This window comes from Lichenostomus cassidix, chromosome 3 (genome assembly GCF_008360975.1).
Source record: "Lichenostomus cassidix isolate B80296 chromosome 3, HeHo_3.0, whole genome shotgun sequence".
Taxonomy (NCBI): Eukaryota; Metazoa; Chordata; class Aves; order Passeriformes; family Meliphagidae; genus Lichenostomus; species Lichenostomus cassidix.
Window position 1 is genome coordinate 1,208,554 of NC_139483.1, and position 15,266 is coordinate 1,223,819.

General features: G+C 38.9%; 1 protein-coding gene across 13 annotated transcripts in view; it reads left to right on the forward strand.

Annotated features, from left to right (window-relative positions):
- The window catches only part of PLCB4 (phospholipase C beta 4), a 185,525-nt gene that overhangs the window by 110,036 nt on the left and 60,223 nt on the right, over positions 1 to 15,266 (forward strand). For all 13 annotated transcript variants that reach the window (XM_085053980.1, XM_085053984.1, XM_085053977.1 and 10 more), the window contains 5 exons: positions 5,096 to 5,175; positions 5,730 to 5,783; positions 10,364 to 10,445; positions 11,149 to 11,249; positions 11,884 to 11,941. In XM_085053980.1, coding sequence (XP_084910106.1) covers positions 5,096 to 5,175; positions 5,730 to 5,783; positions 10,364 to 10,445; positions 11,149 to 11,249; positions 11,884 to 11,941 — 375 coding nt within the window. The remainder of the gene's footprint in view (positions 1 to 5,095; positions 5,176 to 5,729; positions 5,784 to 10,363; positions 10,446 to 11,148; positions 11,250 to 11,883; positions 11,942 to 15,266) is intronic.

A 15,266-nucleotide genomic window follows, 5' to 3' on the forward strand; every position in this document is an offset into this window, starting at 1 on the left:
GTTACCCATCCAGCCTGGCTTGATTGACCCTGATGTTTTTTCCCCTGAAAGCTAATAAATAGTTGCCCAAATTGTATTATTAAGAGGGCAAATAGAAAGTAGCAGAAGATTCCCATGGGAACATTCCACAAACATAATACAGAAAAGTTCTGTTTCCAAGTAACTTCGGGGTTTTTTGATGTTTCGAAGCAAAACTCTCCAAGAAACCTGCAAAACACTGTTGAACTGATCTCTGGGAGCCTCCTGCTGTTCCTGTGTCCCACTGTGGAAATATATGGCTTATGTCTTATGGCCCATGTGATAAACATTTCTATATCATGACTGCCTTAAATATATAACTACAGCTTACCTGTGCCAAGTAAATAATGCCATGTTCTCTAGAGAAATCTTCATATCCCAGCCTGCAATTAACTATTGGTTCTTTGCATATGCTTTTGTGCCTTTTCATGTACATTCTTGGCTATGCCACTCTGGAATTATCAGTCAATGTACAGCTTTAGCCCTGGTTCTCCATAGCCATGAGGTGGATTTCCCTGTGTAAATCTCGACTGTGTTTCTCCTAGTTTGCATACAAAACCGGGCAAAGTGATTCTTGCAGCTCCTTTCAGAGCAGGCCCCTCCAACGCTGGAAAAACCATTCGAGGGTAGGAAGCTTCACTGAAGTGTGGTAGCAGTCTGGACACATCGGGCAGCTCCCAGTAGGGAGTGTGTTACCTCAGCTTTCCTGATGGAATGCTTGAAAGTCAGAAGGATCCCTTTCATCTTTGTGCCAGTGTCTTCACAGTGACAGCCTGCAAAAATCAGCGCTGCAGCTGGTCAGGTAGAGAAGAGGTTTGTCACTGTCACTCCTCAGGTCTCCTTGCTTTGGCTTCCTGGAGTGAGAGGAAGGGTGATTTTCGTGGAGCAGAGATGAGTTTTGAGATGTCTGCATTGAGAGAAGAGGGACATCTGCTGGCTGAGGGCAAGTGCCAGGGATTCCTGCCAGCCCTCAGCTGTCTTGGGAAGAGGTGGGATAGCCCACTATTCTCTGTGGGATTCTGAGCCTTCGAGCTATGGAGCCCTTGACAGCCAGTGCCAGTCACTGAACACCAAAATCAGAGGGCAATGCCTCCTTGCCTCCTGGGCTTTCCCACTGCCTGGAACAAGTGGAGTGCAGCTCCCCAGACACTGCACAGGAGAAGGGAATGTAAAATCTCAGGAGGTCTGGGTAATACTGACCCCATCGGTCAATAAGCCATGCATGACCTTGTCATGAATTTCATGAGCTGTAGGCTACGGTGATTTTTAACTTTTCATAATTCTTGTCCTTTTTAACCCTGCCTAAATGAAAGGTTGATGGCTAAAATAGAGCTGAAAGGCCAAACTTATTTGTGCACCCTGCCATTGCTGCCCATGTTTCATCTGTGAACCTCAGCTAACACAGGTCACTAAGTGCCTCAGAAGCATTTGAGTCCTCCAGCAGAAGCTAAGAGAGTGCTTCTTTGATTGATTTTTCTTGCCCCTTCTCCTTCTAGAAATGTTTGACAGTGTTTGATCTTGTCTGAAAAAAACAACACAGTGCTTATTCCAGCCTGCAGTGTAGATTTTGGCCTCTTGTGTCAGCCTAAGGGTCTGAGCTTAAGGTGCACTGGTGTTTATTTTTGTTTCTTTTCATGACTGTTGATTTTCTAGGATTAGATAGCAGGGCCCAAATCCCTCTACGAATCTGGAATAATATTTGTATATAGGGAGCCATTCAGGAGTTACCTTGATATATGAAAGGTACTGAACCATATTGAAAATTGGAAAATATTCAGCAGTGGCATCAGGAAGAATCCAATATACCCTGATTTCTATCAAAAACATTTTTCTCTGAGACCAAAATGTTTCCTATCCACCTCATTTTAGAATTCATCTTGCTACAGGATTTTCCTTCTTTGCAGATGTAGTGATTTGAAAATGCTGGACATGAAATAAGAGAGCTGAGGGTCTTTATCCCTGTTACTTACAGAGATTTACAGATATATCAGCTTCATCTGTGGAATAAGGAGTGATTTTACAGGATATAAGCAAGGCTGCTGCTATATTCTTCTGTGTGTTAGCTGAGAAAAACCTGAGCCCGTCTTTCATCCCTCCTGCAAGGTCATCAGACATTAAATCTGGGAATGGTTTGTTGTCAGGAAAGCAATATATTGCCAGCTTGACATTGAATTTTGTGAATATCTGTGCGTTGCATCACAGTGCCTGAAAAGCAGGTATGAAGGCAGCAGTTAATTGGAGACTATGCTGGCTCAGAGGGACAAAAAGTCTGTGTTGAATGTGTTGTTGAATTTGGTTTTTTGTTGCATTCCTGGTTAATGTGGGGCCAGCTGATAACCATGGCCAGCATCTGATGAAACACTGCAGAACCTGCTTGAGCCCCAGACTGGAGGGCAGCCAACTGCTGCACTGGGGTGTGGAACAGATGGGCAGACATGTCTCTGAAGCTGCCACGTCTTGCCCAGGGCACATCACGGCAATGTAAAGATGATTCAGAGCTGGACAGAAGCTCTTGGGTCCTTCCTTTGCTTGCTGCCAACAGAGATGTGATGCTATTGTGGCTTGTCTGTGTTTGGCTGGAGGTTTGTGCTCTTTTACTCCAAGGGAGTGCAAATCCTGATTTGGCATCTCTGTCAGGGAAGGGCATTAACACTGAAAAAAGGTTAGGGAGGCTTCTAAAGTGGGAACCATCAAGACAACTCCTGCAAAAAAATCACTTGGGAAGTGCTTCGTGTATTGATTTCTCTCTCTTCTTTTTTTTCTTTTTTTCTTTTTTTTTTAATAGCAGTGTTCCTTTTTGGCAGCTTTTCTAGATGTGAAGAAGTAACGCCAGAGCTGAATGCTGGCTAACCTTACTTTTAAATGTTAGCACTTGTTATATCTGGTGTATGTGTAATCCATTGCCTTGAAATCAGAATGGATCTGTAGGTGTTTAGTTCCAGTTGGTGATATTGTCAGTACTGCATCTGTGGTCGTTTGGGGCAGAAAAAAAACATGGGACAAAGAGTGCAGCTTATTCACAACATGCCTTTGGTATAAAATTTAATTTTGCAGGGTTTTTTGTTTGCTGTGACTCTGCCATTGAATGGTTGGGTCCGTGTTGGAAGGTTGAGGAGTTTTGAAGGGGCTACAGACCAATGCAGACAATGTGAGGACAAGTGTTTGCATAGCTGTGACAGTATTAATGCACCAGAAATGTTACATTTTATTGATATAAACAGCAACAACCAAAATCAACCAAACAAAAATCCAAACAAACAACCCCCCAAAGACCAAAATAAAGCCAAAAAACCCAAACCCAAACAAACCACAAACCCCCAATTGTAGGTAGTTGATGATACTTGAATTTCAACAGTTCTAGGAAATTGAAGTATACGTAAGATTTGTTCAGGCATTTACCCTGGAATTATCACAAGCACCATTCCTTTATCATCTGAGGTGATTTGTAGGAAAAGATAACTGTTTCCTAAATCTGTCAGTGGCTTCTAGTTATATCAGTTCTAATAAATAATATTATCTTGCCCCTTGAACCTTGTTTCTTTATCTTCCTAGGCAGTTCCTTCATCCTATGACTACAAAGTTGTCTTACTCATGCAGTTGGAAAAAGAGAGATGGGAGGGCAGACTCTTACTGGGGGGTTGTTTTCAAGCCCAAAAATACACCTAAGAAAACCCTAAATACTACCTTTACTGATAGGTTAGAGTTCTATTTTTCAATTGACTGTCAGATAGACACTTGATCTATTTGAATGTATATTTTACGCAGTATTTATTTAAAAGATGACTTAAAAAAGAACACTTAAATATTATGCTTATCTTAATAAGTGGCGACTTTTCCTGAAGGAAAACAGATTTAGTATTTCATGAGTAGAACGGTCTCCTTAAGTGTGTTGTTTGTCTGTTGAATTGACACCTTAGACTTTGTTTTAGCCCATAGGGATTTGCTGCCTGCAGTTTACAATATGCCATTTCCCAAAGATGTTAGTGTTCCTCCAATATAAATCATGATTTTTTTCATCTGTATTGCAGATGTACAGCACTCATTCATGTAAAGAAAAATACACTCATCTGCATCAATTTATAAGTGTCAGATTCTGGATCCTGCCCAAGTCAGCTCAAGCTGCATGCACAGCATTTGGCTAGAAGCAAAAAGCTCCTTTATTCATAAGGTTAATGTTTAGCAGTGGATCAAATCTCATCTCGGTTCCACCAGTGTAAATTATCTGTTGAGTAATCCTCGTGTTACAATGGCATAATTGAAATCGAACTTGGCTTGTAGCACTGTCATTTTTTCCTCTTCCCATGGCTTTCTCCTGCCAGGATTCTTGCTGAAATCAATGAGTGTTCATGTTAGGGCCTAAGCCTTAAGCTGCTTCTCTGCAGTTCTGCAAAGTCTGGGTGCAGGCTCCAGCAGAAAAATAGATCCCTAAAAGAGGAATTACATTAATAATTGCTGTAATGCTGCTGTTGGCCAGAAGTCATCCCAGTGATTATTTGGAATATTGTGCATTTGAAGGATGCAAACAAGAAAATAAGCAGGACTTGAATATTTAACAGGGTGTTAGGTGAGGTTGGTGTTACTGAGTGATTGTTGTGTCTCCATATTAACTGTGGTTTACTCCAGCTTATTAATATTTTATTTCATTCCTTTTCTAAACTGGACCAGCTAAATATGTCATCACACATTGGATAATGGGGCTCAGAAATAGATAATATTGCCCCCCGCCAATAGGGAGACAAATGTTCATACAGGGCTGTAAATAGAGGGCTGAATGAATCAGTCAATGGACCACTTGCCTTGGCTGGCAATAAACTGATTTATTAACACTGCTGACACTACCTGTAGCATTTGGAAGAATGGAAAGCACAGTCCCTTGATTTAGTGGAGGATGAAATAGAAATGGGTAAAAGGGATAAAATGTGGCTGGATTTTTCCATGGTATGGGCTGTGAAGTTTTTTTCCCTAAGCACAGGTTATTAACATTATCTACAGCTGCAAGGAGGAGCCTTCCCCAAGACAAACTCTCCTACTTCTTCGCTCTTCATTTTTCCTAATTTGGTGTTTTTGTGTTTTTCAGCAATGGGTAGAAGGGCTTGGATCCATCATACATAACTTTAGAGCTAACAATGTCAGTCCAATGACATGTCTCAAGAAACAGTAAGTTACTTTCTTTCCTCCCCTTTCTCCTTTATTTTTTTGTCCTTGTAATTTCCTCATTGGAATTGAAAGAGAAAACCCAATTGTTTTTCATAGTTTGACATTTACAAAACAGTGTCATAAAGAAAATGGTGTTAAATGAGTTACGAGTTTGTCTTTTATTGAGACCAAAGATGTCTCCAGGCTATATCTGGCACCTGTCCAGGAGAAATTACTGGAGAATTTATAACTGTTCATTTGATTTATTGTAGTGTATGTTTTAATTATTGGCTGGTTTGTTCTTTCCTTGATGTATATGCAAGTGAAACGCCATGAGACTTTCTTATCTTCACACTAGTGTTAATTGCTGTACTGATTTTCTTAGACTGCTTTTTGTCTTTACAGTTAAAGAACTGCTCTGCCTCAAGCACTAAAAGGTTACAGAAAAATGTTTTTATTACAGAACAACTATTTGCTTGTATTCAATTTGCAGACATGGTAATAAGTTAAACATAAGTATCTAGATCCCCATTTTAAGAAATAGTATTTTAAAAATATTGCATTCCTAATTTCAGCTGGATGAAGCTGGCCTTTCTGACAAACACAAATGGGAAAATTCCAGTTCGGAGGTAAGCACAGCTGGGGAGCTCCAGTTTTTTTCAGTTACTAGTTCTATAATTTAAATAGAATTCTGTGGCTTAATAATGGAATATAATATCAATTTTATTACTAATACGTATGTAAGTGTAAGTACAGAGCTAGATATACTTATCTGATCTCCTTGGTAAGCTAGGCAGGACTTCTCATCAGCCTATTGATATTTGTTTTGTTTTTGCAGTCCATTGTAATGAAGATAGGAGTTCTTGTAACAGTTTTCAAAGTCACTTAGGGCTGAGGGCATCAGATTTCTCAGCGTAACACTCCTCAAACCCTGGGATGGGTTTTTCAGTTGTAAAATTTGATAAAATACTTTTAAAAAAGAACCATAAAAGCTTGCAGGCCGGTTAAGTCGAGGACGAAAAGGTACTTTTAAACTTCAGTTCCTTGTAAAAGAGACATATATGAGTCTGCCAAAAATACTTCTGCTTTTATAAGAACCTCCAGGATAATATTTGGTTTTGACCACATGGTAAATGAATTGTTGGGTTACTTGTCAGTAAGAGCAAAGCTAGAACAAGATCTTTCTTTCTGTGCAGCTATTAACTATTACAAGTTGCTGATTTTCAGACCTCTCTGGCTAGGCAATAACACTCCCTCCTGCTGCTCTAGAAATTAATTCTTGCTCATGCATTGAGCTGCCTTTCTCTTCATGAAGTACACGAAAACCAGATTTTTGGGGCATACTGATTTTTCATAATTACAAAGTTGTGGAAGGGAGCAAGAAGGAGGACTTTGTAAGACAAGCCTCACACAACTTTTTTTTTTAAGGGAGGAAAAGAGGATTTTGCGTCTGTAGAACCTGCAAAAAGACAAAGGGCCTTCCGTGCTGCTTTCCAGGTTTCTTTAGTTTCATGACTCAGATGACACCTTGGCAGTGTTACGGCTGCTTCAGTGTATTCATCTTCCAGTTCTCACACGGCTAAGTCCCTGCTCATTTCTCAAACTCAGCTGCCGTGAAGCACCTCCTGTGCAGAAGTCCCATGAGGAATATCAGCTGGAGGGTAACGATGAGGGAACAATACCATAGGGACAAATCAATTTTCAGGACTTTACAGCTTTATGCCTGTGTTTAAACACAGAACCCCATTTTGCAGTAGGAATTTATAGTGTGCTAGCTTGTCTGAAACTGTTTCTGCCTTTAAATATTTTATATTGCATTTAGTGAGGCATAAATTCTCTCTGTTGTGCTCCAGCACACTGATTTGTGTATGCAGACAAGCCTGTCTGCTGCTTAAAAAGTCCAGCTCACTAGGTCCAGTGTATTAAATCTTTAAATTTGAATTTGCACTATTTACAGGTTAACATAAATCAGTCTTCAACAGGTTAATTTATTGCAAAATTAGGCTGCTTATAAATTCGTAGGGGGTCTACTATTCCATGAAGCTGAATCTCCTTTACATCTGGATGCTTCAGGGAATGTGCTATGTTGGTGTGGGTAAAATGTGGCAAATTTCTGGAAAAAAACGTGGGAAGCACTGTGTCACCCACTGAAGGGACTAGGAGAGGTGTCAGTGAGAAGACGAATGGGAATGTGGGAAAGAAAAAAAATCTATCTGCTCTGCATGCCTGCATTGGAAAAGAGTGGGAATCAGATTTCACCTGGAAAATCAGAGCACCTTGCATTTCTTCCCAAGTTTGAAACAAATTTTCCAACGAACACATTCCCCACAGGGAATGATGAGCCTTGAGAAGGTGAAACTCCTTGGGCTGTTGGTGGTAAATACCATTAATATGCACAGCTGGGGGTTGCAAAGTCACAAAGATTTTTCTCAAGCTACTTTTGGATGTTAGAGTATTCTGGGGCATATATCTGTTGCAATCGATATACTGTGTTTGGGAGAGAAGAAATTCTGGCAGTTAGCAGCGTGAAAACCTTAGGAGAGTAGCAGTTTTGCCTTTTGGGCTTTAATAAATTTTAGCAGTCTGAATCTTGAATTACATTTACAGATCTTGAAAAGATTTGGCATTTGTATGATATTTTGTATTTTCCAATTTTAACACTGCTGTAATAGGTCAGCGTTTGTTAAGAAAAAAAATCTACTTGGTTTCTGCAGCTTTCTGCTGGCAGAAAATGGAATTTCTGTATGAGTGAGTTGCACCTGCTCATCAAGAGCCTGTTTAGAATTAGCTTTGCTCAATCTATGCCTCCCCCTTTGTGTAACTACATTTAAAAGGATTTAAGCAACTTCAGGTTTTAACTGTGAAAACATATAGTAAAAAAAGAAAAAAGATAAACTGTGACAAATGAAGCTTAAATCTGTTTTGCAGTAGTTTAAATAAGTTAATTTTAAAGTAGACTTTTTTGTAAGTGTGTTTCATATCAATTACTCCAGAGTGTCTAGAAGAAATCTGTTTCAGTACTTCAGTGTTGCTTGGAAGTCAAAGTTAGATAATTTCTTGTACAGTGTAGGCAGGGGTACTTCCAGGTCAAGCCAAGCTGATAAATTCGTTGGAACTGTGGTGGAAGATGGATTTCCACAGTTGGTGTTGGCTTGATTTTTGAGGTAATGGTTACAAAGTGGTGAAGGTCTGAAGTAACAGAGTCCTTTAATCCATCAATCAGCACTGTGGAGTCATATCCCACTCTTCCAGAGCTGGGAAGTATTTTAAATATTTATGAAGAACTACACTGGCGTGTTACCGTAAGCCCCAAGCCACTGTAGGTGGAACATGAGAAGTAAACCACCTGTGGGTGTCAAGGTGAATGTAAATCTGCTAGGATGAAGTCTCTTCTGATAGAAAAGAGGGAAAGGCAGTTTTATTTGCAATAGCCTTAGCACAATGAAGGTGTCACACTGTATTTTTACAATCTTTTTTGATTCATGAAATCTCCACACTGCTGCTCTCATTACAAATTACTGCTATGTTTGCTGTCAGCTTTTGTGAAATAAAAGAATTCATTTGGCATCAAAAATAAGTTCCCTGCAGCCATGGAATCTTGGCACATATCTGATTAATTACTTACACCAATATTACATGTTTTACAGGACATTTATTATTGAAGCCCGATTCATTACAACAGACATAGAAATTTATAGGGCTGGAAATAGGTTGTAAATTGTAGAGCTAGCATTACTCTGTGGTTTAGAATTATCAGAAAAATAGATGCCTGAGAATTTTTTTTAAGAAACAAGTGCCTGAAGTTAAACTCAGTCTATATTTTAGTGAAAATATCTTGTTACTTATCGGCTTTAGAAAATCAAACAGCTAACTTAGATGTCTAAATAGGGACATTGATCTCTAATTGCTGTAAGGACCCAGGAAGAAAAGAAAAATGGCTAAGATTTGTTAAAATATTTTTTTATCATTTAGATATTTCAGTTCCTGGTCTTAATTTTATTAGTATGAAATAGGCAGTTTAGAGTGTTTTGGAGAGTAAAACAACCATGAATTGCTGTGGCAACAAATAGCAGCAACAATTTGTTTCACATCTCTTGTCGTGTGAAATTATTTATTATGCATAGATTAACTGAGAGTCTCGGCAAATGTTTGTCTCATTTGATGATAAAGAGCTACACATTCTTATCAGCAGCCATAGAGTGTTTCCCAATGTACAGCTTTTGTTAGAAATGTAGATTGGATACAGACTTCTCTCCAGGCTGAAACAACAAAATCAAGGGGGTGCAGGAGATACCATTTTAGCTCAAACTCTAAGCAGAAGGCAGGAGAGCTGTCAAGTTTGGATCCCCCTTTCCACAGTCAGAGCTTATTCAAACTCATCTCAGATGGAAACAGAAACAGAGCACTTCCATATGAATCATACCAAATAGCTACATTTTTGTGGGATTTATCTCATTCCAAGTGAAACCAGTTTGTCAGTCGTATGCATGGTGAAATCATGCTTTGGGAAGTAGCAGGATGCTCATCAGTTTGGTGGAAATATTCCATTGGAACTGAGACCTGCCTAAAGGATTTGTGTGCAGTATTGACTAGGACAGGATATCCTCAGTGGCTGTGAGGTGAGGGAGCATCCAGAGGGAGGAGTGAGCACTACAGCAGGGAATGGGATTTGGCAGGTGGCTGGGAGTCTCTTGATGGCAGCAACTGCTTGAAAAGGAGAGGGGAAGGAAGGCCACTGGCAATGGCTCAATCCTGCCTTATGGGTGACCTGGGAGACACAGGCTAGTGCCTGGAATGGAAGGGAAATCACCGCAGCGGGGAATGGCTGGAGACACGAGTCTCCTTGCTTGGAGAATCCACTGTTTTCTAAACAGAAATTTATCTCAGTGCACAGCTTAAAAGAGCAAACACAGGAATGCTTTGCATGGCTCTGTATCCCAGCGTATTGGGAAAAAAGCCCCTTTTGTTCTGTTTGCAGTTCATTATTTTGATATGTTTTCTAATGGCTGGCTTGCAGGCAGAGCAGTGCTGCTCTGTGGAGCTTAGAGCACTTCTTCAAGTGCACTATTACTTGGAAGCTGCTTACATTCATCAATTGAAGCCAGAGGAAATTGTTGGCAGTAAAAGCAAGACAGAGAGAACTGATTGTTTAAAAAGTGACTAACATTTCTCTGTTGTTTTTTTTTCTCTCCACTGTTTTTTGTTTTAGCATAACCAGAACCTTTGCATCAGGTAAAACAGAAAAAGTGATCTTTCAGGCACTTAAGGAATTAGGTCTTCCCAGCGGAAAGGTATTTAGTGGTTTTGAATAACTCTTTTTGTATACTAATAAATTGATGACTCATTCACATTTCTAGTTGTAATCGAAGTCATTTGCATCACAAAAAGCATGTCTATTGTGTGTTACTTACTAATCACTGGAGGTTGTTTACTAGAGCCAAAATGTAATTAAATCTGTATGACACAGAGGTCCATAAACCTCTTAGAGGAGGCTTCCTTTCTTTTCTGTCACAAACTACCTTTTGTTCATTTATGCAAAATATATAAGCACAAAAAATGCATGTAATACATTTTTGGCTGAATTTCTTGGGCTCTTCCTGCTCTTTGCTCCCCTCCTTTGGAGAGCTGCTCTCCAGCTCTGTCCCACACACAGTGGGAGCCCCTGCCAGCAGCCCCAGAGAGGTGATGGCTTGAACTTTTGGGGGTTTGGGGGTTTTTTTCAAGCTTCAGAAGAATACCAGATTCTTTTCCAGCTCTGTGTTTATGTAGAATTAATGTTGCTATGAGGTTAGAACACAAGCACATCAAACAGATCTGTGATAAAGATGAATTTAGAACTAGTTTGAGAGAATGCAAAAGAAGCCAGGTAAATTTATACTTGGTAAAGAGCTAAATCAATTCTCAGTTGCTTTTTTCTGATATAAGATACTCTCTTGGGAAAAGAGCACATAAGCTCTCTTGTCTGGATAAATGTACCTTTGCATTTCATTGCAGAATGATGAAATTGAGCCTGCAGCTTTTACTTACGAGAAATTTTATGAGCTCACCCAAAAGATATGTCCCCGAACTGACATAGAGGACCTCTTTAAGAAGATGTAAGTTCAAATTTAATAAAACCTTGCTTTAAATGACATTTTCCTGTATTTTTAGTCCATAACTGATAGTGACAGAACACTGTAAAACTGATCTACCCTTGAATCCTAGTAGCATCAGGAATACTTTAGAACAAACTCCAGTCTATGTTTTACCCTTCCCTATCAGACTGTAATGTAAAAGTTCACTCTGTATTTTAGAGCAACTTTTACGTGAGTTAAAGGAAGCATCTGGAACTTTTTCTTTTTTTTTTTTTTTTTGCATTGGCTTTACTAACTACTGTAATTTTTAACTGGCTCCTATAGGTGATTAACACAGTATGTGAACTAATTAAATTAAGTAAAAAATTTGAAGTCTGAATAGTTTCTTCGCTTAATTTATTCGCAGCTGGAGGACTTACATGTTGTTTTATGGAGTAATGTTTGTTAAGTGATAGGAAGATATGTTGTGGGAGGTGTACTGTGCCAAGCATAGACAGTTAGTATGTTTTCTGTGACTGTTCATTTTGAGATTAGAGAGCTACTTTCAAGTAGAAAAGTAGGTGGTTTTAAAAGTATCAACAATGTCAACATGTAAATCATACCTACTGTAGCATCGTGTATAAAAACTTACATTCTCTAATAAATTTCTTTTCAGCAATGGAGACAAAACTGATTATTTAACGGTAGACCAATTAGTGAGCTTTCTAAATGAAGTAAGCTTTTTCATACATTAACTACCATACAAGTCTGTCTGCAGTGGCTTGCTTCTTCCAATCTTTCCATTGCATGCACCATGCCATTATTTGCTATGCTTTTGATCTGCTGATCTTTCCATTATGGTAACATCCAGGTGCAAAAATCAGCTGCAGCCATGTGTGGTGTTGCGCTTTCTACATGTTGGCTTTGCAGTTGCATCTATTGATTACTTGCTGCTGTGTTATGGTGTGTGTTCTGTGTGTTTTATGCTTTTTATATTTTTACATTTGATGCAGTTTCCACTAAAATACACCCAATGTTTTATTACAGGCAATAATTTTACCTGTAGGCCCCAGCTAAATATATCTGCTCGCCCTTCTAGAATAATAGAAAAACTGAAGTAGGCTTTTATAAACAGGGATTTGATTCTTCTCAGCAGTATTATTTCAATCTGTTACAAATCTAAGAGCTAAGAGGATATTTTAAGAGTTTGTATATAATTTTTAAAATACCATGTGTGGAGAATGAGAGGAAATATTTTTATTGCTGTATTTCCAGAATACAGTTGTTGGCAGAGGAATTTACTATATCTTAAAAGCATCATGAGTGTGTGAAGTAGTTCAGTAAACACTGTGGGGTTGGCTCTTTTCTATCCCTAAAGCACAGTAAGTTATAGAAGACTGACTCTCTTGGAATTCCAGTGATAAATGCACCATGTGGATTTGACAAGAACACACACAAGGAAAACAGACACATCCTACTTGGTTTTGTACCAGTAGATTGTTGTCGTCTGGAACATGGGAAGCTGATGACCCTACTATGTGACATTTTGGGGTGCATTACCAAAAAATCCCTCCATCTAAAATTGATTTACTAGTTATAACTCAATTTGGTATATGTTTATGCATATATTTATATACTGGATACTTCAATATGAAGATTCAAGCTCTAAGTTCCCCAGATATCAAATTTAGAATATAATTTTATTTTTAAGTAGGGAATGTGTGCCTTACTCTTCACTAAACCTGAATTACTTGTAGAAAGGGTATTCAAAAGCAAAAGACAGAGAGAAGATTAACAGCTTGGTTACATACCTGGGGTTACATACCTGGGGCTTTAGTTCATATCTATTGGCAAATTGGAGCACAGGCTTTATCTAACTGCTGTGAGACATCCTTGTATCCTTTTGCAGCTATTTACACAATTCAGTGTCTAAATGTTTGCAGGACTGGTGCCATAGCTAAGGCTTGTCATTTTTGCTTCTGCATTGGAGAGAGAAAGGATAGTGCTGTGATTTAAATTATAAATGATCCCTTTAAAGCACCTCAGCCCTCAATTCACCTGCAGTGATGAATGCACTTTATTGCTTGAAGCACACAGCTCTTTACCCACCTAAATCATGTTAGCTTCTTTTTTTTTGTTTTATTAGTGTCAGTCTTCATTTTCAGGTAAATGACTCTTTTATCATTATTTAAAAAATGATCTCTAATTGTTTTAATTTAAAGTGTAGTTCCTTGAAGCCCAGACTGCTGAAGAGCTGCCAGCATTTTTAAGAACCCCCTATCTCCAGTAATTGATTTAAAAAAAATAAGAGTTGTGCTCTCAATTTTGTGTTGCTTTAGCAGTTCTTTTTACAGAATTAGAAGCCTTATTTTATAGGTACTATTGGTGAAAGTTGCATCTTGGCTACATTCTTATTGACAAAATACATTTTGCTATTGGAAATCTTGTGGTTGGACCTTTAGTTGGTGATCAGACCTCGGAAAAATTACTCAAGTGTTTTTTATAGAGTAGGACATTGATTCTGATGACCAAAACCAATTGCTTTGGTCTGTGCTGGAGGTCTTTTGGTCTCCAAATAGAGTTTAAAGTTTTGGTCATAATTTGAAAGGCACAAAATTACCCAGAATCTTCCTCCTGAAGGGATTGTTTCTGTCCCCTCAGCAGCTGGCCAACACTGCAATTAGCAGTGGTGTCTAATGCTGGAAAATATAAAAGGATTATTATCATTACATAGGAGAGGGGAGTTACTTGGCTGAGCAACTCTTCATGAGACTCTTTAACTTAAATTATTTTGAAGTAACCTCCAAGGCATGCTGCAGAAGCTTTAAGTGTTATGGGCTTTTAACAGAGCATGAGGATACGTTACTGGGTATGAGAGGAGAGTGAGCAGCTTTCCTGGAGTTATTCCAAACTCCTGTCTCTATTTGACTTCTAAATGCTGCTGGCTGACAGCTGATTTAATTGTGTTCAGTATTAAAGCTTCTGGGAAGTTTTTAGAAACTTAATTATTGTCATGCAATTAGTATTTTGTCTAGGTCTCCTATTTTTAAAGTCAAATTTTGAAAAAAAATGAAAAAAAGAAAATATAGTAGAAAAGGAACTGAAATCATTACCATTGTGATTTGCTCCTGCAGTTCATTTACAGCAATAAAATAACAAGGCAAGTTACAATTAAAATGGAATTTTCAGTAGTCTGACCAGGACTCATCCATTCTTTTGGGAGAGTGGTATGGGGAGATCCTTTCCTATTCCCAATTCCTCGCTCTTCCCCCCTGCTTCTCATTCACTCTTTCCATCCCCCAGTTGTTCATCTCCCCAAAGGAATACCCTTCTCACCACTCACAGGGCAAGTTCAAGAGGCAGAACTGGTTTTAGCACATTTTCAGCTGTTCTGTGTCTTAGTCAGTACACACTCCAAGGTGCTGGAGGCAGGCTGGGGAGGCTGAATGAGCTTTCTCTCTTTGCAAAACCCTCTGGGCATTCTTTCTCCCCATGTGTTTAGTCAATGGTTGGGAATGCCTGGTGTGAGTGTCCTGTCAGGTGTGGTAACTAGAACAATCAAATACTACTTTATTGGACATGTGCAATTAGCCCTGAAAACAATCTTTCTAGATGAAACTTCCCACTTTAAATTTTGGTCTGCTTTTGTGTTACAACTTCCCTGTGCCACCAAGCTCCATGGTGCAGAACGTTTCCCCAAGAGACACTAGAGATCATTCTCACTTTTTTTAAAGTAAATCTTTATCAATTGCTAATGTTATTTTATTTTGTAAACAAAGTGAACATAATTATATGCTTTTGTCCCAATGGAAAATTGGTAACGAGCAATGATCATTGCTGCTGGAAGATTATTTTGCTCTTAGCTCCTTCTGATAACTCAGGGACTCTTTCTCAAGAGAAGACTTTTTGCTTTATCCCATTTATTTTCTTCTGTTTCCTTATTGACTAACTGTAGACGAAGGCGAGTGGGGAAGAGCCCTTTTCTTGAGCAAAGAACCTTCCCTGACATTTCTTACAATTTTTTTGGGGTGGCGCATTGTCACTAATGGCATAAAGCCT